General features: G+C 34.6%; 1 protein-coding gene across 5 annotated transcripts in view; it reads left to right on the plus strand.

Annotated features, from left to right (window-relative positions):
- Positions 1-6,564: 6,564 nt before the first annotated feature.
- Positions 6,565-25,542, plus strand: part of LOC140755453 (uncharacterized) — a 34,637-nt gene continuing 15,659 nt past the window's right edge. Inside the window, exons 1-10 of one of the 5 annotated variants that reach the window (XM_073090711.1) lie at positions 6,565-6,677; positions 7,512-7,610; positions 8,345-8,512; positions 9,396-9,468; positions 10,741-10,868; positions 14,271-14,331; positions 14,823-14,951; positions 15,539-15,618; positions 16,498-16,540; positions 19,633-23,655. In XM_073090711.1, coding sequence (XP_072946812.1) covers positions 7,516-7,610; positions 8,345-8,512; positions 9,396-9,468; positions 10,741-10,868; positions 14,271-14,331; positions 14,823-14,951; positions 15,539-15,618; positions 16,498-16,540; positions 19,633-23,073 — 4,218 coding nt within the window. In that variant the 5' untranslated portion in view covers positions 6,565-6,677; positions 7,512-7,515 and the 3' untranslated portion in view covers positions 23,074-23,655. Of the gene's footprint in view, positions 6,678-6,838; positions 6,887-7,511; positions 7,611-8,344; positions 8,513-9,395; positions 9,469-10,740; positions 10,869-12,929; positions 13,184-14,270; positions 14,332-14,822; positions 14,952-15,538; positions 15,619-16,497; positions 16,541-19,632; positions 23,656-25,542 lie in introns of those variants that run through there. The other 4 variants (XM_073090713.1, XM_073090712.1, XM_073090716.1 and 1 more) reach the window with 4 other exon arrangements.

The raw sequence follows: 25,542 nt of genomic DNA on the forward strand, positions 1-25,542 counted from the left end.
TATTAAGATAGTTACGTGTAAGGGACAGCCCTACACGTTAAGGATGCATCGCGCCAGCCTTCCACCGTTCTCACGCTGCATTGTGTCTTCGTGGAACGGTCAACGCTGACGAGGCGCGTCCCTCGTGCAGGTGGCCGTCCACCATGGGAACAGTTTCACCTCCTTCGCGGAAAGTGACTCTACCTATCACATCATTTTATTTTTATTTTGTTACAAGTTGTGTTTAAATTTAAATAAAAATTTAATTTGTTCGCGAAATAGATTGCAATTATTTCCCCCACGCCCAGCTCCTATAACTAGATTTTACATATTTTGATGTGAAACATCTATAGCCGCACGTAAAACCGATTTCTGGCATGGCGACGCATGCCGTGGCGCCACGCTATACGATGGTATATATATACAGTCTATATGCAGTAGTGTGTACGGTGTGGCGACGCGTCGCCATGCGCAATCGAATTCAATAAATAGTCATCGTTATCTGGAAAAAAATCGTAATATTTTATTTTATCATTATGACATATTTAGTTCCTATCACAATATGTTCTTTTCTGCATATTACTTTTACAAAATAATGTCGATGTTTCACATCTGCCAGGCGTCCCGTGACGGCTCACATTTTTTTGTAACATCTAATATAAATAAATATACCTATAGATAGAGACCCTTTTCCATCTATTTGAACTTCTTCTTTAATATTAGTGGTTTAAAAATGATACACATTTTAATGCTAGGGAATGGTCATTTCGTGCCGTAAATCATTAATGTAACTTTACTTTCTGTAATTATAACGTAAATTGTCCTAAATTATAATAATAATAATAATAATAATAATCATTTATTGCCATACACATGAATAAAACAATAGAATACGATACATAACAAATATTTTTTTTTTAACAAACATGCGCTGGGGCAATAGGAAGTGGCTCAGCTTTAGCTAACGCGGGATAGAAATCCCGCGCAGCGCTGTTTTTCAGCCACTCCCTACTCCCAAAGATATTATTAGGGAGTTAAAAGTAAGCGGTCCCCATTTACCGATAGACAAATTTTCATAAAGCCATCCACAAAAAAAAAAACAGCCAGAAAGATATAAAAATAATAACAATTAATTTAAGGACTAAGAATATCGTGTTAGTGTATGTGTGTGTGTGTGTGCGTGTAAGTATGTGTGTGTAAATATAAGTATTGTTACTAATTGGTTGCATTGGCTTACTAATTAGTTTCGAAAAACTTTTTTAGGCTCAGGGATTTGTGGTAGGAATGTTTCAGGTTTTCTGCAGCGAGTTGCCTTTTTAGCAGAGCTAATTTATATTTTGCTTTGAAGCATTTAATAGACATGTGTTGTCTCATAGGGGGTGGCAAGTCGTTCCAAATTCTCGCTGCAGCGAACTTGAAACATCCTCTATATCTCGTGGTTTTGTGTGCTGGTATTTGCAAGAGGGTTTGTGCGTTAGACCGAATGCTTCGTTGGGAAATGTCCTTCGTCCAGTTGAGTTTCTCAAAAAGATACTCGGGCTTTTTGGTCCACATAACTTTTTTAACAATCGAGGCATAGTAAAGTTCTCTCCTGGCGCACATATTGAGAATACCCTTTTTATTCAGATAAGGCGTTATAAACTCTTTCCTAGGTACGTTAAAGCAGAATCGGATGCATGCATTTTGTACCCGCTGTATTGCTCGTTCTGAGCTAGAATTTATCTTCGGACCGAAAACAGGGCTGCAGTAGTTTAGCTGGGAAAGCACCAAAGAATCGCACAAGGTTATACGGAGGTCTTCTTTTAAATAGGGTCTAATCTTATATAATGTTTTTAGCTTAAAAAAGGCTATATGTATTTTATTATTAATGTGGTCGATAAATTTTTGCTCTCCGTCCAGCATTAGCCCTAGGTTACGAGCGGACTTTACCTGTTCCAAAGGTATATTATTAATGGTAATTGCATTCCTGCTGTCCATTGCATGTCTCATTTGTACTTTTGTTCCCAGGGTTAGTACTTGTGATTTTGCTGCGTTAAGAGCCAAGCAATTATTCTGCGACCAAGCGTAAATATTATGTAGATCTTCGTTGATCTTTCTTATTGCTTCTGGTGCGTTTCTACTGTCAAAAGAATAATACAATTGTGTGTCATCAGCATAAAGGTGGTACTTGCATGATTTGATTTGCGCAGGCAGGTCTGCTGTGTACATAGCGAACAGGATTGGGCTGAGCAGAGATCCCTGGGGCACACCTCGCTCAACCGACCGAAGCGAGGATATCATCTTTTTACCGTCCCGACCATTTATTATCACCATTTGATCTCTCTTAACAAGAAACGATTCAAACCAGCTACAAGTATTTTTTGTGAATCCATAATGTTTCATTTTGGCTAAAAGTAATTCCGGGTGTACACAGTCAAATGCCCTGGTATAATCCAGTAGTACAAGAATGCTGCTCAATCCCATATCTGAGGCCTCGGTTATGTCGTCTGTGACATTGAGAAGAGCCGTTTCTGTACTGTGCCCACGCCTAAACCCTGATTGAAATTTAGGAAGTATATTGTTATTTTCTAAGTAAATTATTGTTTGGTCTAGCACTATCTTTTCTAAGACTTTTGATAGCACAGGAAGGACGGATATAGGTCGCAGGTCTTTTATATCCTTTATGGAGTTTTTCTTGGGAATAGGTTTGACTATAGCCCTTTTCCAACCGTTCGGGAATGTATTTGTTTCTATCGACTTATTAACAATCAATGTTATTATAGGAAGAGTTACATCTAGCGTCAATTTAATCATCTCAATATTAAGCCCGTCATGTCCCTCTGCTTTTGTTTTTATGCTATTTATGATTTTACTGACTTCTATGTCGGTTGCCGGTTTTAAACTAAAACTGTTGCTACTTTCATATTTTTTCATCATGTTGATGACAAGGTCAGAGTCAATATCATTATGTGGTGGTAGATTCAAAAAATATTCGTTGATTACATTAGGATCATTAAAGTGGTCAGGAATTGAATTTGCGTGAGTGTTTCTAAGTTGGATAGTTTTTTTTATATTCTGCCAAAGCAGTGAAGGCCTTTTTACATTATTGTTGATGCACGAAGTGAAGAAGGCTTTTCGTTCGCGCTCAATGGCTGAGGTAACCAAATTTTTGAGATTGCGATAAAACTTTATAGAACCTTCTTTTTTATCTTTCTGAGCCTTTTCTAGAGCTTCGTCACGTAACCTCATCATAAATTTGATCATATTAGTAATCCATGGCTTCGGCTGATTTTTATGGATTTTTTGGATTAGAGGTGCATGGAAGTCAAATAATTTGGTCATATATGCATTGAACGACTGTACCATGTCATCAACATTTGTTAGATCATAAATAGTGTACCAGGGTATGAGATTTAAATCTTGCGTGAATTTGTCAATATTGATGTTATGTAATGGTCTTATTAATTGTCGCAGTTTATGAATTTTAGGAATTTTTATGTCAAAATCTAGAAGCACTAATGCATGGTCACTGAGAGAGCGATTATGAATAATTTTAACCTTACTACATTTATCCACAGAGTCTGTTAAAACAAGGTCTAATATCGTTTCTGTGTGGTCAGTGATTCTAGTCGGTTCTTGAATTAGCTGTTTAAGGTTGTGTTGATGGCAAAATTGCATAATTTCTTTCGCTTTAGGTGAACCTTCACTACTCATATCGATATTAAGGTCACCCAGAATACAGGTGTAATCGCATCGCGCCATCGAGTTTAACGATTCACTGAGGGCATCAAGTGTTTCTGTAACACCAATACTGTCTGGTCTATATGCTGTACCAAGAGCCATCATAGCTCCCGGAAGTTGAATTTCTAACCACATCTGCTCCAGTGCCGATGCTGGGTGTGAACGTATTTTTGCTTTTAATTCTCGCTTGTAATAAAAACCTACACCTCCCCCTTTTTTGTTCTGTCGGGCTCTATGTACAAACTTATAGTTAGGTATAGATGGGGCGAGCGTTTCTTCTCCAGGCTTTAGCCATGTTTCATTGATCGCTAGGATGTCGGGTGCATGGTTAAGGACGGTAACAAGAAGCTCATCTTGACCTGTATTTAATGACCTCGCGTTTAGTAGACCTAGTCTTAAAACTTTCTTTCTTAAGCTACTCATTATGTTAAAGAAAGAATAGTACAAATAATAATAATTGTAATAATACTAGTGCAGTAGTGTAGTGTAGTTTAGTGTTTGTGTAATGTGTTGTGTTGAGTTTTTAGGGTCAAAGATGCAGAAAACAAAAACAAATCTACAGATAATTTAAAAGGCCAAATACAAATAATAATAATACAACAAACAGTGGAATATAGACACAAAAGCGATTAATTCAAATAAATATAACAATAATATTAGATTTGATGAATTATAAATCAAATTTTAACTAACAATGTCAAAGATACAAAACACAGATTAATAATTAATAGGTATCAATTAATAAATAAATTAGAAAACAATAAAGGATACAATATATACAAATGTCAATAGTCACAATTAAATTTAAATGTCAAAATTGCAAATTTAAAATACGAATTAAGTTTAATATTACATCACGAGAGAAAAAAATTTAAAAGAAACAATTAATTAAATCTGGTGAGAAATATACTAGAATGTCAATAAACATAACACTCCAACAATAGCAAAGCTAATAACAATCCTTTTTTTCAAAGAGATTTGACAAGTCTATTTCATTACGTAGTCGATATCGTGGTTTTCCATGCTCCTTTCGTACAAAAATCTTTCCTTCGCGAGTCCACACATATTTATACTGTAAATCGCGAGCAAGCGTGCGTGCTTTCTGAAAAAGTTGCCGATTGTGCTTCGTTAAACGCTCATTGATGTACATCGGCCGAGCAGGCCCAGGAAGCTTAAGACCGTCGCTGTTGAGCTCACGTCGCGTTCGTGCCGCTTGTAGTAGGGCATTTCGTGTGGCGCGTCGCGCCAGCCGCACGACTAAGGGGCGTGGGAGCGTTGTCGCGCTGCCCTGCACCGCTGGCCTTACTGGTCCCACTCGCTCTGCTAATACTACATCCTTTTCATCAATCTCAACTCCTATTTTCTTTGCGGTCGTTAATACGATGTGCGTACAGTTTTCATTCGGCACTTCCGGACAGCCAGCTATTTCAAGGTCGTTTAAAAGGAGAGCTTGATCTCGTTCCTCTATGTCTGCTTGTAGCTGTGTTACCATACTCTCAATGGAGGAAGTTCCTGCATGCTTCTCGTCTGGCTTACTCTCTAATACTGAGACTCTAGCTTCAAGTTGGTCAATTCTGTTGTTTTGTTCCTTAATCGCACTGGTAAGACTGTCTATGGATTTTCTAACTCCTTCAATCTCAGTATGAAACAGATTCTTCAGATATAGTTTTAGGTTATTCAGCATGTCGGCGCGGGAGGGAGTGATGAACTCCATATCGTCGCGCTCCGGGCTGCCTTTTTCGCTAGATGTAGGTGCCCGTGCAATCTTGGAGCGAATAGTGATGTTGGGATCGCTATTCTTAAATTCCCGCAGCAGTACATGACTATCGGTTTCGATTTCAGACGAATCTTCCGCTGGTGTTATATTACGTACGGGAGTATTGGTGTTACCTTTTTTAGGTCGCTTGCTCGTGCACTCTGGGCACTTCCAATGATCTCTTCTTTCCATTAAACTATACATTTTAGAAGTAATGTTTGCACATTCCAGGTCGTATCTGCCTTTGCATGTGAAACATTGTAAGAAGTCCTTTTTTGGTAGTAGATTTCGACAGCCAGAGCATTTTTGTGAGTTACTCATATTTTATTAATACTTATATCTTTCTGCTCACCAAAATAAAAACAATTTCTTCTTTTAAATTTTTTCTCAAATTTTGAGGAAAAAAAATTATAATTTCATTTTCATTTTGTTTTTTTTGAACATACGACAGAAAAAAAATTACTTTTCAACGTAGATAATATTCGACAAAAAAAAAAAAAAAAAAAGAGTATTGTAGGGTTTGAACCCGCTTCGTACGTCTTTTATGAAAATTGATTCCGTACGAGAGCGTACTACGCTACGTAAGCTCGTAGAGACACGATGAATATTATCAACCTGTGTTTCGCGCTCCGCAATTTAACATTGGTTAGCAACAGTAGCGTGAGTCATTAACGCTATTGCACTTGCACTGGTCACTAGAGCTAACCGACACTTTTTATTTCTTTCCAACTTGCAAATTATTACACACACACAGTTTTGCACTTTTAGTCACTTTTTGGCCGTTATCCTGTAGATACAGACTTTAGCTTTGTGTACATGTACTTTTTATGTTTAAAGTCACGATTTAAACGCCTATTAAAGAATATTATTTATAGAAGTACAGAGTACACGTCTTAACTGCTCCGCGGTAGCGGGGGGACATTATCGTTATAATTCAAATGCGGACGTGTGAACATCTTTACACCCACTTATAAAACACAAAATTACTGACTACACAAAGTATGACAGTAAAAATCGATTAGTAAAACTTGAAAGTTAACATATCGAATTAGTCCGTAAGTTGAAGTCCTCCCTCGTTCTATCTATACTCCATAGACAATTCTGTAATTATTGTCTATGACCAATCAGACAGAAGAAGATCAAACAGCATAAAACAAAGCTATTTATTGTTTTAATTTTAACCGGCGTTTTATTACTTTCGTAAGCTTATTTTAATATTTAGGTAAGTGCCTGACAAGGGGCAATTAAATAAAATATTTTATAACACATATATGAAAATGAAGATGTTTATGCTTCACGTGTTAAATATCGATGTAGAGACCGTTTCTTAAAAAAAAATTCAAAATTCTTTAGTCTTTACTTTTACTTTTGCTATAGAGTCGTTCGTATTACATTTATTTTGAAAACACGATCGGGTTCAACCCTTTTTAGGTAATGTAAGTTACGCGGCCTTTTAATAATAGGTTACGAGTGAAAGCAAGTTCATAAAAAATAAAGAAATATATGAATTTATCTTCACATAATGGTGCAAAGTGGTAAAACCTGTCGTGTTTCGACTCCGGCGGCACCACCACACCTATTTCTGTTATAACAGCAGTTTAGCGCTGCTGTGTTCTGGTTTGAATTGTAGTGCCACTTAAAGAAAACAGTAAAAAGTAGTCCTTATTTCAATTTTATTTTCTCACTGATTATTTATTTTTATGCGAGAATCAAAGCATATTGAAAGAAGACAAATCAAATAATTTATTTTACTATTATAAGATAATACTGAACTTTCACTTGACATATTTTTAATGCAATAAATTGAAAAATTGTATGAGTTTTAAAATTATTATGAGTTATCCATCTCTTTCTTTTATTTATACAGAAGTACCAAAGAAGCAGTTTAACACTAGATATGGTGTGACTGTTGCCTTCAAAGAAACCCCTTGGGGTTCTTTTTGAAAGTCCTTGGACTCTACCATCCTGAATCCTTTTATCTCTATAAGTCTACCACACCTGATAAGGTACAACTTGCACACAATAACATGTGTTCATATATCTACTTATTCTTCAGGACCATGTCGAGGTCTCGGGCCAACCAGGACTGGGATCCGATGCAGGAGGAGTTTGACAATTCAACATATGATGCACAGTACCCTGACGATGGTGCGAGGTAAAGTATTTATATTATTTATTTATTTGCTTATAAACTTTTTATACCTTAACTAACACTGGTATAAAAGGCGGACTTAATGCTAGAAGCATTCTTCAGTTAGGAAAAAAATCTGACTACCTAGAAAGTAAAAAAAGAGGTCACGATCCACAGTACTGAGGACCGACTAAAGAGAGAGAGAGTCAACAAAAATGTAATTCGTTGAATGTTCTACACATTAATTTAGAAATGTAATACTTCAAAAAGGTTACTCCTTCTCCTTATGGGGGCCTTGGACACAAACCCCTGGGCTCGAAGGGTAAAGATGGAATAGGATATATTTATTTCCATGTGAATGAAAAAATAAATATTTTATTTTCCCTGTATCATATATTCATTACTGCCCAGAATCAGATCCTTATAACCAACATATAGCAGTGTTAGCCTAGTGCTCGAAACTCATCCTCTCGATCGAGGGGTTCGAGGTTCAAACCCAGGCACACACCTCTGATCTTTCTAAATTAGGTGTGTATTACAAATTAATTGTCCACTTGTTTTAATGGTGAAGAAAACATCGCAAGAAACCTGCATACCTGAGAAATCCGTAAAAAAAAATTCAAGGGTTTGTGAAGTCTGCCAATACGCACTTGACCAGCGCGGTGGACTAAGGCCTAATCTTCATTCTGAGAGGAGACCCGTACTACGTAATGGGTTGACAATGATAAGTAGGTATTAATGAGATTTATTTCTTCTAGTGGCGGTGTCCAGCTCAACCACAATTGTTTGTACGTGACGAACATACCCAAGGGTCTGACGCGGGAGGGAATCCGCGCGGCGTTCGCTAGGTTCGGCACCCTAGTCAGAGTGTACCTTAGCCTTGACCCTTTTAAGCGATACGCGTTGGTTACGTTCGAGACCGCTAGGTAAGACCCTAAGACTGTTTATACATTACGAATTTATGCAAGGATACAAATCGCGGTGTAAGAGTCAGATGAACGTATGTAAAAAAAATCAAAAATCGTTTTTTTTTTCACAAAACGGTTCACAATGTGGTAAAACGACATAACGATCTATATTAAATATTTAATAAATAAAATAAAGTATATATATATATTGTAGAACAATATATTAATATATATTTTTATTTCAACTACTGTATATTATCACTATTAATGATCTGTTAAAGTTTAAAGTGGCGAATTTTCACATTTTTGCTCTCCTGTAAAATTGACAAAATGTAGATACGTTCATATGACTCTTACACAGCAAAATGCTTGTTTGGGAAATTGTTCTTATTTATATAAAGACATTATAACTACACTTAAAGCGGTAAAAGTGATAGTAGCCTATGTGGTTCGACTCCCGACGGCACCACCGCCACACCTATTTCTGTTATAACAGCAGTGTTAAGCGCTGCTGTGTTCTGGTTTGAAGGATGTGGTAAGGGAGATATATTTTTTGTTCTATAATCCTCATGGGTAGCAGTGCATCTGTGGCAGACCTCAGATAGGAATCTAATCTTATCTGGGGTTGATTACAGACGTCCATGGGCGGCAATAGTCACTTACCATTAGGCGGACTGCATGCTCGTCTGCAACTCCTATTTTATAAAATTTAAGCTATAAATGTATATATAAAATATATCTTTTAAATGTTGCTTCACTGTATTTCATGATTTACAGCCCTAGGAGATATTAGTACTACTTTTAAAATACATAATTCGGAAATGCACCAATATTATTATTGTAGTAAATATAATTGTTAAAATCACTCTTGAGGTATCTATATTATTATCATTTGTTACAGCGAAGCCAAGTTGGCAATGATGAAGATGAACCAGACAGAGCCCCTCAAATTGAACATCAATATATCACATAGCGTAAGTAACTTGACGTGACTACGCAAGGGTCTAGGGCCTAGAAGATATTCTTTTTTAAATTTTAAAACACTCCATTATCTTTGGAAATAATAATTTTACAAGGGAAATAAAAAACACGACAGTTGTCAGTAGTATTTCCCTGCGAATATTTGACATTGTTGTAAGAGAGTCGAAAGGAGAGACTGTTCAAGCCCAAGTAGACAGCACACAGAGGCTTTCATACTAGGAAATTTTATTTTTTTCTTTATTTTTAGTATCTAAATACATATATATAACTCAAAGGTGACTGCCTGACATAGTGATCTATCAACGTACAGCCCAAACCACTGGACGGATCGGGCTGAAATTTGGCATGCAGTTAGATGTTATGACATAGGCATCCGCTAAGAATGCTTTTTGATCAATTCTACACCCAAGGGGATGAAAATATTACTTCGTAACGCGAGCGAAGCCGCGGGCAAAAGCTCGTTTTTTATAATAACAGCCATAGAACTGTGTACCTAATATGATTCAAAAGATTAAGTGTAAAAAGCAGAAAAATAGCAGTTTCCTTTATGGCTATGTGTATTTATTCTTAATCTTTCTGTAGGGTTCTGTACTCAATAGGGTAATAATTCGCCAAGTACGAGTCGAACTCGCACATTGAGGGTTCCATACCACCAGTCAAATTTTATCTTATTTTTTGTATTTTTATTATAGCAGCCACTGAAGTAAGTACATTGAGAAAATTTGAACTATCTACCTATTACATAGTTCGTAAGAATCTACTAACATTTAATGGACTTTGTCTGAAATCAATTATTGTTATTATTATTATTATTAGGGTTCAATAGATAAAGCGAAAAACGTCGAGAAGTAGAGGGTTTTTTGTATGGCAACCCACCATTTATTTTCATCATATTTGTTGTTATAGCGGCCGTTATGCATCCTCTGTAAAAATTTCAAGTGTCTAGCTACTACTATGGTTCCAGAGATAGAGTCCTGTGACAGACGGACAGACAGCGAAGTCGTAATAGGGTACAGTTTTTAACACTTCGTTTTTACAGTGTGTATAATAGGGACCGCTATAATAAATGTAAATATTATAAATAAAAAAATGCAAGCGTAAATGTCATCATAGTTAGCGGTAAGTGTTGAGAGTATAGAAATAGCATTAAGGATTGTAATGTTTGTAGACCTATGCTGTATTTAAGCCAATCGACATATTATTTAAAAATTAGTTAGTAAAGACTCAATCGCGGACTTAAATTAGCTTAAATTTTTTATTTATAGAAGAAGAAAGAAAACTACACATCTCATGACAGCGGGGAAAGGCGGCAGAACACGCAACGGGACAGGGGTAGTCACCGAGACGAGAGCGGCAGTGTTGCCAGCTACGGCAGGCAGAACCGATCTTATGGGTAAGCTTGGAAAATGTATTAATAAAAAAATGACTTTCTACATTCACAGCTCTATATTAGGATTCCCTGTGTCGTGGTTGCTATGGACACACAAAGAAAAATACATAAACAACCAGACCCAGAACAGGAATTTAAATTCGTCATTCAAATATCTGTCTGGCCGAGAATCGAACCAGAAACTTTGTGCGCGTCAGACCGGTATATTGGCCACTCTGCCATGCGAGTCAAATAAAATATTATATCACTGAGCCTTACATTGTCCTACTACAAAATAAAAAGAATAAACTGTGTAGTCCGCTCCAAACTACTAGTCCGTTCCGAAGTTGTTGCGAGCAGGTGTAGTCATAGAATCTGCTATGGCGACGCGATTCATTTCTATATTCAGAGCGGACTACTAGTTTTAAGCGGAATATACAGGGTGAATTTTTCAAACGGGCCTTCAGGGCCAAATCCGAAACTATAAGGATTAGCGAAAAATGCTGAAAGGAGTTACGAGGCCGATTTTGATAAAAACCAAAACTGCATCATTCGTTTCTTAAAATATATTTTTCCTTAGCCGGGAATCGAACGAGTTCATTTTGAAAAAAAAAATACACCCTTTATATTATTCCACTTTCTGATAGTATGACTTATAAGGATCAAATTCTGGGAAGTAATGTTATGTGACAAATTAAAGGAAAAGGAAAATTTTGAAGATAATACATATTTTTCCATACATTGGGCATACTAATTCTTAAGGATTATACATAACAAATGATTTATGTATATTTTTTTAGAAACATACATAAGTCATACCATTGTAGAATTTGTTGGTTAATCAACTAATTATTCGATGTTATGTCCATGACATACGGCTTAGTATGAGAAAGTAATAGTTTGGCAAATAAGTTACCGCCGTTTTTAGGATTTATTTTTTAATAAAAATAGATAACTGATTGAATAGTAAATTCTTATCGTTTGTTGTTGACAACTTCGTTTCAACGTTAAATATTATTTTCTATAACTCTTTGTTATCTCTCTAAGCACTCGAATTTGACCCGAAAAAGTCATTCTCGCAAATTGTCAACTTTACATCTGTATTAAACGAACTCCGCCCATAGCAAGTTAAATATATTATAATGGTCCTAAAAATAACCTTAACTAAGTCGGACATAAAAATATAAATTCTTGGAGAACAAAACGTCCGTTTCGAATGATTTGAAACATTGAGCCAAAAAAATTGTTAATACGCGAAATGTGTAAATTGATGAATGGCGGGAACTTAACTGCCAAATTAATATGAAAAAATATGTAATTTCTTAAAATTGAGGCTTTTCCTTTAATTTGTCATTTATCATTACTTCCCAGATTTTGATCCTTATAAGCAACACTATCAGATAGTGGAATAATATAGAGGGTGTATTTTTTTTCAAAATGAACTCGTTCGATTCCCGGCTAGGGAAAAAAATATTTTAAAAAAGTAATGATGCAGTTTTAGTTTTTATCAAAATCGGCCTCGTAACTCCTTTCAGCATTTTTTTCTAATCCTTATAGTTTCGGATTTGGCCCTGAAGGCCCGTTTGAAAAATTCACCCTGTATATTATGTACGCACTTAACAATTTACAGTTTGGCTTATAGAATAAAACAATAAAAAAATGCGTATCAGTATGAATATTATGTACTACAACATAAAGAAAATTACAAAGATACGACACGACAAGTAACTTATCGAATCGTAATCATATACCTAAAAATAAAATTTTACACGTATTATTTTTCTCGAACATCCTTAAAGAAGTATAACTTCAAAAATATAGATTTCCACTTCAGTGCCGCCGTATTGAGTTCAAATTATTCTTTAACTAAAATATAATAATACACATAAAATTTCATAGAATCAATGAAAAATTTCGTTTAACTCATTATTTTTATATATTTCGATGATGTGTTTATGCCCTTATATTTCACATGGCCAAATCGAAAGAATGCAAGGCAGTAAAACTCGGCTGTATGATTATTATACCCTTTGACTGAATGTTTATATTTAAAAACGTACTTTGCTATTCTTTTTGGTAGGTAGGTATTTCAAACTTTTTCAAACGAAGTTTACGAAGTTATTATTTCATTTCATTTGTGTGTAAAGTGCTAATTATCGAAACGATTTGCAGAAAGTGAAGTTTAGTGACTTTAATTCGTGTTTATCTTTCATTTCGTTACACAAAACTTAAGTTACAAGTTGATTTTTAGTTATTATCGTGTGGTTCATTTGAAATAAGAACAGCGCGGTCGCCATGCTGAGTAAATATTTTTCTTCTGTTCGGCAAATTGAAAATCCGTAAGTTAATTTGTTTTTTAACCAAAGTCAAAATAATTTAGTCAAAGTAGATGAATAAAACAATTATTTTTGAACATCAGTAACTTTCCACTACCGATATTCCAAGGGATTTCGGCAACGAAAGTGAAGAACGCGGCGTAATAAACTCTTTCTTAATATTCAAGAAACTTTATTTTATGACTTAACAATCGAACAAGAATAAAAGTTACTTGAGACATAGCATCTTTTACGTATCATTTATTTAGTATTATACTAATTAATCTTGAATGCATCGCTATTACAATTATACGCAATATTTTACGGTACCTACAAATTTTGTCAATGCGCATTATTTGTGACAAAGTCTCATTGTATTTGTAATACGATATTAATAATCATACAATAAGCTTTGTAAGAATAATGTAAAGGTTCATATCATCATGTCAGTATGTGCCTAAGAGGTTCAAAATGTTGTAAGTCTAATAAAAATATATCAACAGAGAATGGCTTATCTTTTCTAGAGAGTAATTACTCCAAAGTTTGTCTGCACCTCGTTTACTACTCTTGTAAGAAGTAAAAAGTATACTTAACAAATTTGCGAGGTATGTTTTCTAGTGTGCCCATTACAGGATTACATAATATGTCTGTCCTATTCTCAATATCCTAATAAGAGACACTATCTGATTCATCATCAACCCATTATTGTCTCACTGCTGGGCATGGGTCCCCTCAGAATGAGAAGGATTAGCCCATAGTGCACCGTGCTGGACAAGTACGTATTGGGTAGACTTCAGATATCTTTCAGATTGTTTTTATATATCTCTCAGGTATGCAGGTTTCCTCACGATGTTTTCCTTCACCATTTAACAAAATGATAATTAATTTCTAATACACACATAATTTAGAAAAATCTGAGGTGCCTGGGATCTGGTTGAGGTGATCTGGCGTGCCTGGGATTTGAACCTCGGACCCCTCAATCGAGAGGCCGCGTTTCTTAACCACTAGGCTATCACTGCTTTTTTTATCTATCTATCTGATTAATGCATGTTTATTTTTCTTTATTTCAATCAACTAATCAACAATTATATTGTTGTAATTTTTTTTACAGAAATCAAGAAGAAATGATGAATGCTGATGAAGATTTAGAGGAAGATTGCAGTGAGGATTTGGTGAGAAAACTAATTATAAAAAATATTATCTTGACGTAGTGTGTTTGAAGGTATGGTAAGGGAGACATACTTATCCGAGGCTTTCCTATGTAGTCCTCGGGTTCACTTTGGTTGATCTCAGTTGTCACTAATATTATCTGGAGTTGATTAGAGATGTTCATAGGTGACACTAGCCATCACCATCAATTGCATTGCACTGCTACTTCTATAAAAAAGAAACCCTTTTAACATTACAATTTTACGAGGCTCCAAGACTATATTTTTTGAACATACCCCCATTATTTCACTCTAATATTGGAGTAAAATCTGGAGTTGATTACAGATATCCATTGATAACAGTAGCCACTTACCATCAGGTGGACTGCATGCTCGGCTGCAACTCATGATATATTAATAAACATTTTAAGCTTAAAACAAAATTATGATCACCATTTAAATTTTAAAAGGTGTTTCGAAAACTATACTTTTCTAATATTACTTCAACCACCCAGGGTCTGGACACAGGCATGGACCCCCACATCGGGCTGGAGTTAGAGCGGCTGAAGCTGGAGCACCTCAAGCTGCAGGAGAAGCAGAATCAGTGCAAGCAGCGGATGTTGTTGCTGCACAGCAAGAAGACGGTGAGTTGTTTGTTTGTATGCAATAGGCAGTGATAGTCTGGTGGTAAAGTAACTTAGCCGCTTGATCGAAGGGTATGAGGTTTAAATCCTAGGTACCTCTGATGTCTCAAAGTTATGTGCATTTTCGAAATTAATTATCACTTGCTTAAACGGCGAAGGAAAATGTCGTGAGGAGACCTGCATACTTGAGAAATTTTAAAAAAAGGTTCCCAAAACTATGTGAATTGTGAAGTCTACCAATATGCACTTGGCCAGCACGGTGGACTATGATGTAATCCTTCACACTCTGAGTCACATTTTTCCTTTTTGGTACGGTGTGTTTATTTGTAAGTAGCTGTACATTTACATTTTATTTTGTAATTTAAGATATATAGTGTGTAAGAAAGATATCAGTAATACAGCTGTTGGTAAATTAAAATGAAAAAAAAATATATATTGTACTTGTATTGTAAGTATGTCTATTTATACGTATTTGCAAGTTGTGTGTGCATATATCTTGTAATCTGTGGTGTGTGTGTGTGTGTGTGTGTGTATGTATATGTATATGTTGTATGTACACATGTAACTTGTTGTTCTTTTATTTTTAGATCCCCTCAAGCATGGGCCAGCATACCAACAGGAGTATACTGCCTGACGGTACCATTGTTGTGCGCAACAATTTTGACAAGTAAGTTCATATATTTACTTCTAACACACAACAATAGGTGTGCCAATGTGGTGGTCACAGGGTTCCAGGTTGGATCCTAGGCCGGGTACTAGGTGCTAATTTAAATATTTGTTCTGGTTTCCGTAAGTGCCATTATCATAAAGATGAGTATGTAATTATGCAGATAAACCATAAGTCTAAACTTATGCCTAATTGCTGAATCAAACTTAGAACCCTCCTTCCATCACACCTGTGTGGTGATGTCACACAATGTCACACAAATTACCAGTTAACATTTTTTTTATTTCCTATATAATATTATAGATAAAAATGCTAATATCTAGTACTAATTATAAAAATACAAAGATTAAAATATACAATTAACAGTAGCATTTCTTTTAATTAACATGATATTTTATGAATATAGATGAAAATACTAATATAAAATAAATGTCTTCTTTCAAAGATTGCGTTTTAGAAAGAGAATGATGATGAGGTGAGTTTCTTGGTTGTATCGTCATGCTTCTAATGTTTTAAACGCCTTTTGACTTCTGATTTGACCCAGAAGGCATGGATTTTGTGAGTTGTCTCTTTTATATGATTTTGTGCAAGAATTTTGATTTTTGATTTTTTTGTACTCATTTTGCAAATAATGATAACAATAAATCATATTGTGGATTTAGAAAAATGGAAGCTTGAAATTATTATTTTTTTTAACTAATGTAATGGATTGTAAATCTGGCATATTATTGTATATATAATGTTAATATATCTTATACATTTACGTGTGTGCGTGTTTGTGCATATATGTGTGTGTGCGCAATGTGTGAATTGCTCTCAAAGTATGAAGTCCCCAATATGCATTTAAATTTACAGGTAAAAATAATATTTTTATTACAGGACCACCGATTCGGACAACATCGGCTCCGGTGCCGGCGATTCTGTAAGTATTACTTTATTTTTAATATATACCCATATTAAATATTAAAATAAACATAATTTACATGAGGAATATGTACACGTAATTTCTCATATAAGTTGTGTATTACATAACATGGCTGAAATATCCTAAACAAGGTCAATGTTGGTCTGGATGTATGTAACTTTGTAATAGAGAAGGAGCCGATTACAATAAAAGTAATTGACGTTAGGAAAAATATGTTATGTACTTGACATATAAGTCGGTAATGGTATCACTATATACCATAGGCCCACTATGAAGTCTTATTTTCCACATTGATTATGCCTAATACAATTTGATATAGGATGCAATAATTCCGATTTGTATAAAGCGTCTTATAAAGGGATCATTATGATTAGACTGACTGAATAGATAGACACTGACATTTAAAGGTGCTAGTACTATAGGGGTGTAGGGGTGTACTATGGGTGCTATAACTACGAGTATAGAGCACCTTTACAAAAATAAAAACGGATATTTGATTATTTCTAGCAGAAACAGAAAACATTGTAGTTTACGTTGATGATTTAAATTATCTGTTCTGGGTCTGGGTGTTATATGCTCACTCAGCGAAATCTAGTGTGATATGACGTGTATGTAAAATTATAAAAGATTCGTGTTTTAAAAAATTCGCTATAATATTGATGGGAGGTATGGTTCATATTAAAAAATATAGGCTATCTATAGATTTAGGATTATCTACAAGGGTATTTAGGAATACATTATTTTATATACGTTATTTGCCCTAAGGACAAAACAGCGTATATAAGTTAGATGATGTTTATTGATAAGTGAAAACATAGCAACAATAAATATTTTTATGTATTACATGTAATACGTGATAGGGATAAATGTTATCGCATGCATTAAATGTTTTAAATTCATCTTTTTAAAAACTTATAATTTCTTAGCAAAATGTATGTATTACCGAAACTGTTCATGCACAAATTTCTGCTCCTTTCTGAAATTTCTGTAGTATTACAGAAAAACATTTTAGCACATGTTTTTCTAAATTTCCTGTAGCGTTATTACCCATTAATATAGTCTAAGGTCAAATGCGAAATCAAATGAATGTATCAGTGTAAGTTGTGGGAAAATTGGCGACAGTCGTAACGTCAAACTGGAAATACTAACGGCCGGTCTCAATAATCTACTAACAGTCAAACTCGGTTAGCTACCAGAGTTTTACTGTGACATTCAAACTATCTGTTACTGTCGTCTCAATAAAAAAATTTCACAACGCCAACTAAAGTTTACGTCACATATAGTCTGATTCATAATTAGGTGTCCAAAATGTAAACAAAGAAATGTCACTGTCAAAATTAACAAGAAACAAAAACTTTAACAAACTCAACAAAAAACGAAAATTTAACAAATATACACAATTTAACAAACGCGTTATGTAAACGAGAAAACATTAGAGTTCCATCACAATCACGAAAATGAATAATATCAGTTACGAAACTTAAAAATGACAGCACAAGAAATGTCTTGGATTCCGATTGTGTTACCATTATCACATTTTAATTTTCTACCATAAACTTTTTTTTATTATTATTACTGTATGGAACGAAATTGAGGTGATTTAATTATTAGAAAATGTGAATTAATCTTAATTTATTTAGATTATTATATTATTATTGTTGTATTACTTTAATATCGACAAAAATAAAAACAACCATTTCTGACGTATTTTCTTGATAGGTCAACACCTTTGTTTACATTTTGGACACCTAATTATGAATCAGAGTATAGATTCCTTATCTTCGGTAAGCAAATGTGTCCCTCTGAAGCGTTCCGTTTTTGCATTTCAACAAAACTGATTTATGTTTAATATCGTCAAGTAAATTATTAATTTCACTTTAGTGGTGTTAGCTTATGTAATATTATGCCTTTTTCAAATCTTCATTCATAATTATACACAAAAAGGTAGATTTCCTAAATTACGATATAATTCCAATAAAATATGTACGAACCTGAAATAACAAAACGCACTTTGACGTTTGACAGCAGATGCCGCCTATTTAATGTAAAATATAATTGGGACATTTAACAAGAAAAACAAGAAAATAATCGAATATTCTTTATTTACTTTACATAACAATTACATGTTTTGTAATATGTTTGTACTATATCCACATGTGTTAGTTACATGTTATTAAAATGTGTTCCTTGATTACTGAATACTTACAACTTATTACTTATGACAATATTTTATTATATGTACACGAATAATTCCACGTCAAGCTAATGTCCCACTGCTGGACATGGATCTCTTCAAAGTAAGCGAGTTTTAGGTCAAATAAATTGGTCAAATTCCACTGCCCTGGCCAAATGCGAATTGGTAGACTTCACTCGCCCACGTCGGATCACGTTATTGTCCTTCACCGTAATAGCAAATGAAAACTAAGTACTAATAAGCACTCTTTAACATAACTTTGTAAAATCATAGGTCGACCTTCGACTTAGGTCGTGCGTTCTACAGCTTCTGTTTCTGCACCAGAATCAAATATACCGGTCTCATACTTCTTATTATCACTTTAATCACAAAATAACACCATAATTGTAGGAAACAATATTATTTATAATGCTTTATCTGGCAATTACCGCCCGATTTTGAGAGATACCAAAATATTGACAGATGGTATCTCAAACTAATTAAAGTAAGCTGTCAGAATGTTATTGAAACGCTTTATGTCATTTTTGTATGGCTCAACCTAACTATGGTAAGCGCAAAGCCCTCCCAAAGATAGATAAATAGTAAAAGTTAAAATTTCTAACTATCTTGACTTATTAAAACGCAAACAACGGTCGTTAGCTACTTTTGGTAGCTAATTTAACTTTTAGTTAAAGGTTAGTAAGTTATTGAGACTGGCCGTAAGACCACCATATCTCTTGAATATCTATAGTTATTACTAGCATAGAAAGTATTCCTTTAGCTTTAGAAATCTGGCACATTATTACTTATATTCAAACTTATTTCATCGCCCGTCCTATGCACGATCACATGCCATATTCAAACCACAAGTAAGCCCATAGTACGCTGACACCGATATCAGATAATTGTTTAACAGAAGGAGAGAGACACGGTGTGCTCCTGCAAGCCCAAGGTCGAGTGGTGGGAGGCCCCGAGCTCCTCGGACGATGGTACATCCACACCGTCCACTTGCGTGCTATGCTCCGAGGACAGAAGTGACACCCGGACAGAGGAGGAGTACCAAGTTAAGTCCGAACGCACTAGCAGAACAGATAGAACTGATACTAGGAAATCCCACACTAGAACAGATTCGAAATTTGATGTCAAATTTACTAATGTAACAACAAAGTCTGTAGCTAGTAAAGTCACTGATTTAACGAGTAAGAAATCGGAGTATAGTAAGACTACGGAGAACGTTAGCAAGGTTTCAGATGTGACTAGCAAGCGAGTAGGTATAAGAAGGTTGGCTAAACGAAGCGAAGGCACTTGTGAGTTTAAATATAGCGATCTGTATAGCGATAGCGATGAAGAAGTAGACGAAACTAATAGATTGATAGAGTTGAGAGGTACTGACTATTCGGATATTGTAGAGGACCACTTGAGGGTTATTGTCGCGTTGGCAGGCTATCCGAAGTCCAAGATGAGGTTGCAACAAATGGAGGTGTTTCAGAAATCTCTCAACGATGTCATGGATATGCAGTTGAAAGCGGGATTGTTGAAGAAGATGCCGACGTTTTTAGATTATTATTTAAGTCGCGGTGCAATTGTCTGTATTTGTAAGGATTTGGAGACTAGAGATTGGATTGTGAGGATCTCTCCCGGCTTGCAGGAGCGTATGGCTAACAATCTGATATTGCTTAGAGCGAAAGTCAAAAGGTTGTGTTTAGCTGTCCTGAAAATACCACATACATGTTGGCCAACGACCGCGCAAGACGCCTTTAAGCTCTTACAGTACTTCAACCCTACGTTGAGAACGAATCTATGGCGAATTTATGCTCAAAAGACAGTACGAAATGTCGAGTGTACCTCATTCCTCTTAGACAGAGTTTCCGGTGAGATCGTACGTGGTCCGTCATTCAAAAATATAATAGATTACAATCAAATGGAGTTTGAACTCACTGGTTACTCGGAGATTTACTACGAATGCTTCCTATCCGATATGGACGAGGACTTGCGTAGTGTTGCGTCGAGAGTGAAGCTGTTAGAAGAGATTCGGTCAAACGAATCCACTCCAAGAAATACGGTCACGATCGAAAACGAAACTATGACGATCGGGACGACGAAAAAAGACGAACAAGAGAAAGATAAGGAAGATACAGAATCAGCTGATGTCCAAATAGAAGACATCGAAACTACGTCCCTTCCAGATGAAACTGAATTTGTAGAACACGAAACGAACATTGAAGATGTAAAGAAAGATCTAGACAATTCCTTGCAGAAGGATATTTTGAGGAAATTAAAAGATGTTAAGTATATAAGTGAAAACGATGAAGTTATTGTGTGGAACGAAGAAACAACGCTTCAGGAGAGTGAAGTGGAAATGGATATAAATAAAGAGTTTAAATCAAGTAATGCCGATACCGATTTGAATGAAGCCGACCGAAAGAATGATGTATCGAAATCTAGTTACATTGTGTCTGAAAATGCAGAATCTATATATGAAAGTAATGATAACCTTATGAGTAGGAATAGTAATGTTAATATATGCAGTAATAGAGGCATGGCGTATTACAGACGGACGAATTACCTACATGTAGAAAACGAGTTGAAAACGGCTATCACTTTAGACGGTTACCCACAAAACAAACTAGAAGGAACACATATTAGACGCTTGAAACAGCTGTTCAAGGAATACATACATAAGGATATGAAAAGTCAACGGTTCGCGAACTTGATTATTCCAAAATTCCAGGATGTTTATCTATCGAATGGTGCTGTGATATACATTTGTGATAGTTTAGAAACTAGAGACTATTTGGGGGAAGTTTTGCCAAAATTAATCAATGCGACCGGTTTGAAATTAGTATTCAGAGACGTAAAGGATTTGGTTCGGTATACTCGTATCGTGATGCGGTTGCCTGAAAAGTTGGCTCATGTTGAGTCGGTGGAGATATTACTCAAGCTGCAGCTCCTATATCCGAGCTTGAAGCCAGATTGCTGGAAGTATTACTCAGATGTCGCCGGTAAACAAAAGCGGCAGTTCGGTGTCGACCCAGAATCGTTAGAAGTCATTCGGAGTCCAGATTTCGATCCGGTTTACGAAGGTGAAAAGATTAGCTTCAGGATCATAGATAGACAAAAGCGTGACGTAAGCTTCGATGAGACGACCACAAAAGATAACATCGAGACAAATGCCGAAGAAAAGAAGTTTAAGGATAAAGTCTTACGAACTATGTACTGTCCTATCGACCAAGAGATTATGAACGCGCCTCTAACTCGTATAAGAACGAATCATTACACTGATTTGATTCCTGATGATTTGAAACTATACGTAGGACCGTCGAATTACCCGGAAACTAGGATCGATGAACAATTATTTCACACTATAAAGAGGACAATTGAAAATGTCGTTCTCGATACGACAAACGAAGCTAATTTTAATACGATTCCGAAAATCCACGATATCTATCTATTTGATGGTGTTATATTTATAATTTGCAAGGACATGGCTTCGCGGAGATGGATCGAAGCGTCTCTAACTACAGTCAATTCGAAGTTGCAAATTAATTTGAAGGCAACCGAATTTCGAGGTGCGGTCGGAATTATCAGTATGGCGCTTAAGACTGATAAAGATACGGATGAGGTAATAGATATACTACAAACACAGAATCCGAGATTGCGAACGAAGTTTTGGAGAAAAATCAGCACAGTACGATGCAAAAATAAATTGGATGTTGTTTTACAAATTGACAAACTGTCAGCTCAAGTTATAAATGGGAAAGACTTTAACAGAATGGTCGCGAATAATGTAGTTCAGTTCACGTTGGGTCATTTACAGTCTCTACTGAAGCCTAAAGCCAGTTTGGAAGAGATTTGTAAGAGACGGGATAAAAAGACTAAGGAGAAGCCAAAACCAACTGTAGCCTCACAAGGCACGGATGCTGAGAATCTTGAAGTTTTAAACAAAAATAACGTACAAAACAAAATGGACGATTTTAAACAGGTTAGGAATAACAAAGATGCGTACTACAGTCCAACGGATTTAGATCCGAAAATTATTAATTCAGATTCGCCAAAATCCGTCGACAATTTAACCTACAATTTCGAAAATCAGTACAATTACTGCAAAATGATATTGAAGATACCGCATAGTATTTTACCAGAAAATAAAGATGATTTGAATATAATTTTCGATTTGTTAGAAGATAAGAATCCCGGGTTGAATACGGAGCTCTGGCAAGTGTTATCAGACTCCCAGTATACTAAGGGAAAGTTTACAGTACTTATTGATAGGCAATCGGCTTCAGTGATTAAAGGGAAACTTTTCGATCCTACACTGGCTGGGGAGAAGCTGAAGATATTATTGCAACGCACTTAAATCTTATGGGATTGGGATTAAAGTGTGATTAACTAAAATTTGTCTAAAATTTAATATGTTGCTTGCAAAAGATTGAAAATTGTCAATTTTTGCCTAACAAAATTGTCTTATTTAAGTCTTTCATAGACAATGGATAGGAAATTGTGTGAGATTATTCGTTAATGTTACTGTAAGGTGAATTGTATTAAAAATTTATATTGAAGTAGAATATTTTTTGGATGATTTTAAAAGAAATCTAGATGTATTTTCATCGTCATAATATACGTTACATTCCTGTAAAAAGAAATTTGAGATTTGTCGATAAAGAATTTGAATTTATTGTATTAGTGAGAATTTTATTACATTTTCGAATGCTACAGTTAAAAATAATGTAATACATTTAAGACATAGTGATAAATAGCTGTAATTTACAAATTAGTAGTATTATATTTGAAATTAGAATATTTTATAAAATCTTATTTTATTAACAAAATATTCGTTGGTCTTATATAATGTCTATAATTTTAGTCTATAATGGAGAGACTCTGAGAAATTAATTTAGCGCGTTAAGTCAGTTTCTTAGTACGCTCCTAACATAAGCAGACCCAATGTACGCAAAACATTGTACCCAAAATATTTTTTGTTTTAATACCTAACGTTGAACGACCCTATGTCTTGTCAAGCTACAAAAATGTTTGGTTTTATTTTTAATAGATGAAATTAATTAGTAAATTGGAAAATACAAAATGAAGAGATTTTTTGTCTTTGTTAGCTAGACGGTTTTATGTTCGATGACTTAACATGTTTTTATGAGAGAAAAAAATGTCTGATGTATTTTTGTCGAAAGAGATCGTTTAATCATGACATTAAATATAACGGCATTTTGTAGAAACTCTTAAATGTCTAGATCTGCAGGTACATTCCATTATTATATTATCGTTTAATACTCACACTGGTAAAGTTAAAATTCTTAGAAATCCCACCAACAGTTGAGATTACTTTAAACAAAAGACGAATTTAATTAATTGACTATTCCTTGTACTGTAGTTAAATATAATTAATGATTAATTATACAGTAATTGGCTAATTATGTTTTAATAGCATTTATTGGCCCTAGACCTATGATATAACATTGTACGAATAAAGTGGCGGTAGTGACTAAAAATTAGGGTAATTCTACATTCCAGACATAGATAAGTAAAGATTACTCACTCCTAACAAGAAAATGTACCCAGTTTTGGGAATTGAAATAATTGCGTAAAATAGTTTTGCCACGTCTCCGTGCTAAAATGTCCCTAAAATATTTGAAATAATTATTTATTTATTACGTAAATTACGTAATTATTACGTAAATTAGTTATTTATTCGTAAATTTTCTCTAAAAATGTTTTTATTTGTCAAGGATTCAAAAAAAGAACTTACTAAAATAAGCCGTTTGTGGCTTCATTCAATTTCAAGGCGGCGAAGTATCTTTACTAATCTATGATTCCAGATATTATTTTTCATGAATAATCTTATAATTAAAAGTTTTTCAACCATTCCATGTTGAGGTCACACGATCTCTTACTTGTCTGAGTTTGTATGAGTGAGATGTTTGTGACAATTATATTTGTAATACATGTTTTTTACATGTTGGTACATTCATGTGATCTGTTTTAGGATTTCAATGATTTTTTCAACTGAAAATCCAGTTAGCAATCTTTTTGTAATGCGTTATATTATTATTCTACTAGCTTTTCTAACTGTTATGTTAATTTATTGTCGGTGACCCCTTAGGGGATAACATACAAACATCGTAATATAACACAAACAGTGGAAATTCCACACATATCTTGACTTAGACTCTTTATTAATTGAAATGCGTTTAATTTTTCTGTGATATTTTAAATGCTGTCACTTTATTTGTAGTCGGAACGATACTGTAATGATTAGAATATTATCGACTATTTTTGTATGATTTACATAAGTTTTAGGTTAAGTTTTGAATTTTGAAACGTTGTTGCTATGTTTTCATTGGTTGTGTGTGCTATTTAATGTTATTATTGTGCATTTAATTGGATATTTCTTTTGTTATAGTACGTAGATTATCTTTTTAAAATAAAGTTAAAAATAAATGTGTATTTTATTCGCTTCGATATACCCCTGGATCAAAAAAGGATATTTTGAGATTTAAATGAATTATTTAAGTTTATCAAAGTTCTGCCGATTTGCATAGTAGGTATCATGCAAATAATATTTTCTGTACAGAGCAGTATTAATGGTAGATTGATGATTTTCATATCAGTTCTAACATAGTAACTGATATACCTAGACATGCCATGCCTAGACCTAGAACAGATAAAAACTCTTAGAGATATTGAACTTTATCGTTAAAAATCTTTAAAATACACAAAACACACTAGAAAACATAAATTAAAAGTTTATGACTCTTCCAATTAGAAAAGTTCTGTTGATCTTCACAATAGCTGCACGCATTTCTTTAAATAATAG

Source organism: Epargyreus clarus, unplaced genomic scaffold, assembly GCF_041222505.1.
Source record: "Epargyreus clarus isolate Ecla_fem2 unplaced genomic scaffold, WU_Ecla_fem_2.2 ptg000033l, whole genome shotgun sequence".
NCBI classification, from domain to species: Eukaryota; Metazoa; Arthropoda; class Insecta; order Lepidoptera; family Hesperiidae; genus Epargyreus; species Epargyreus clarus.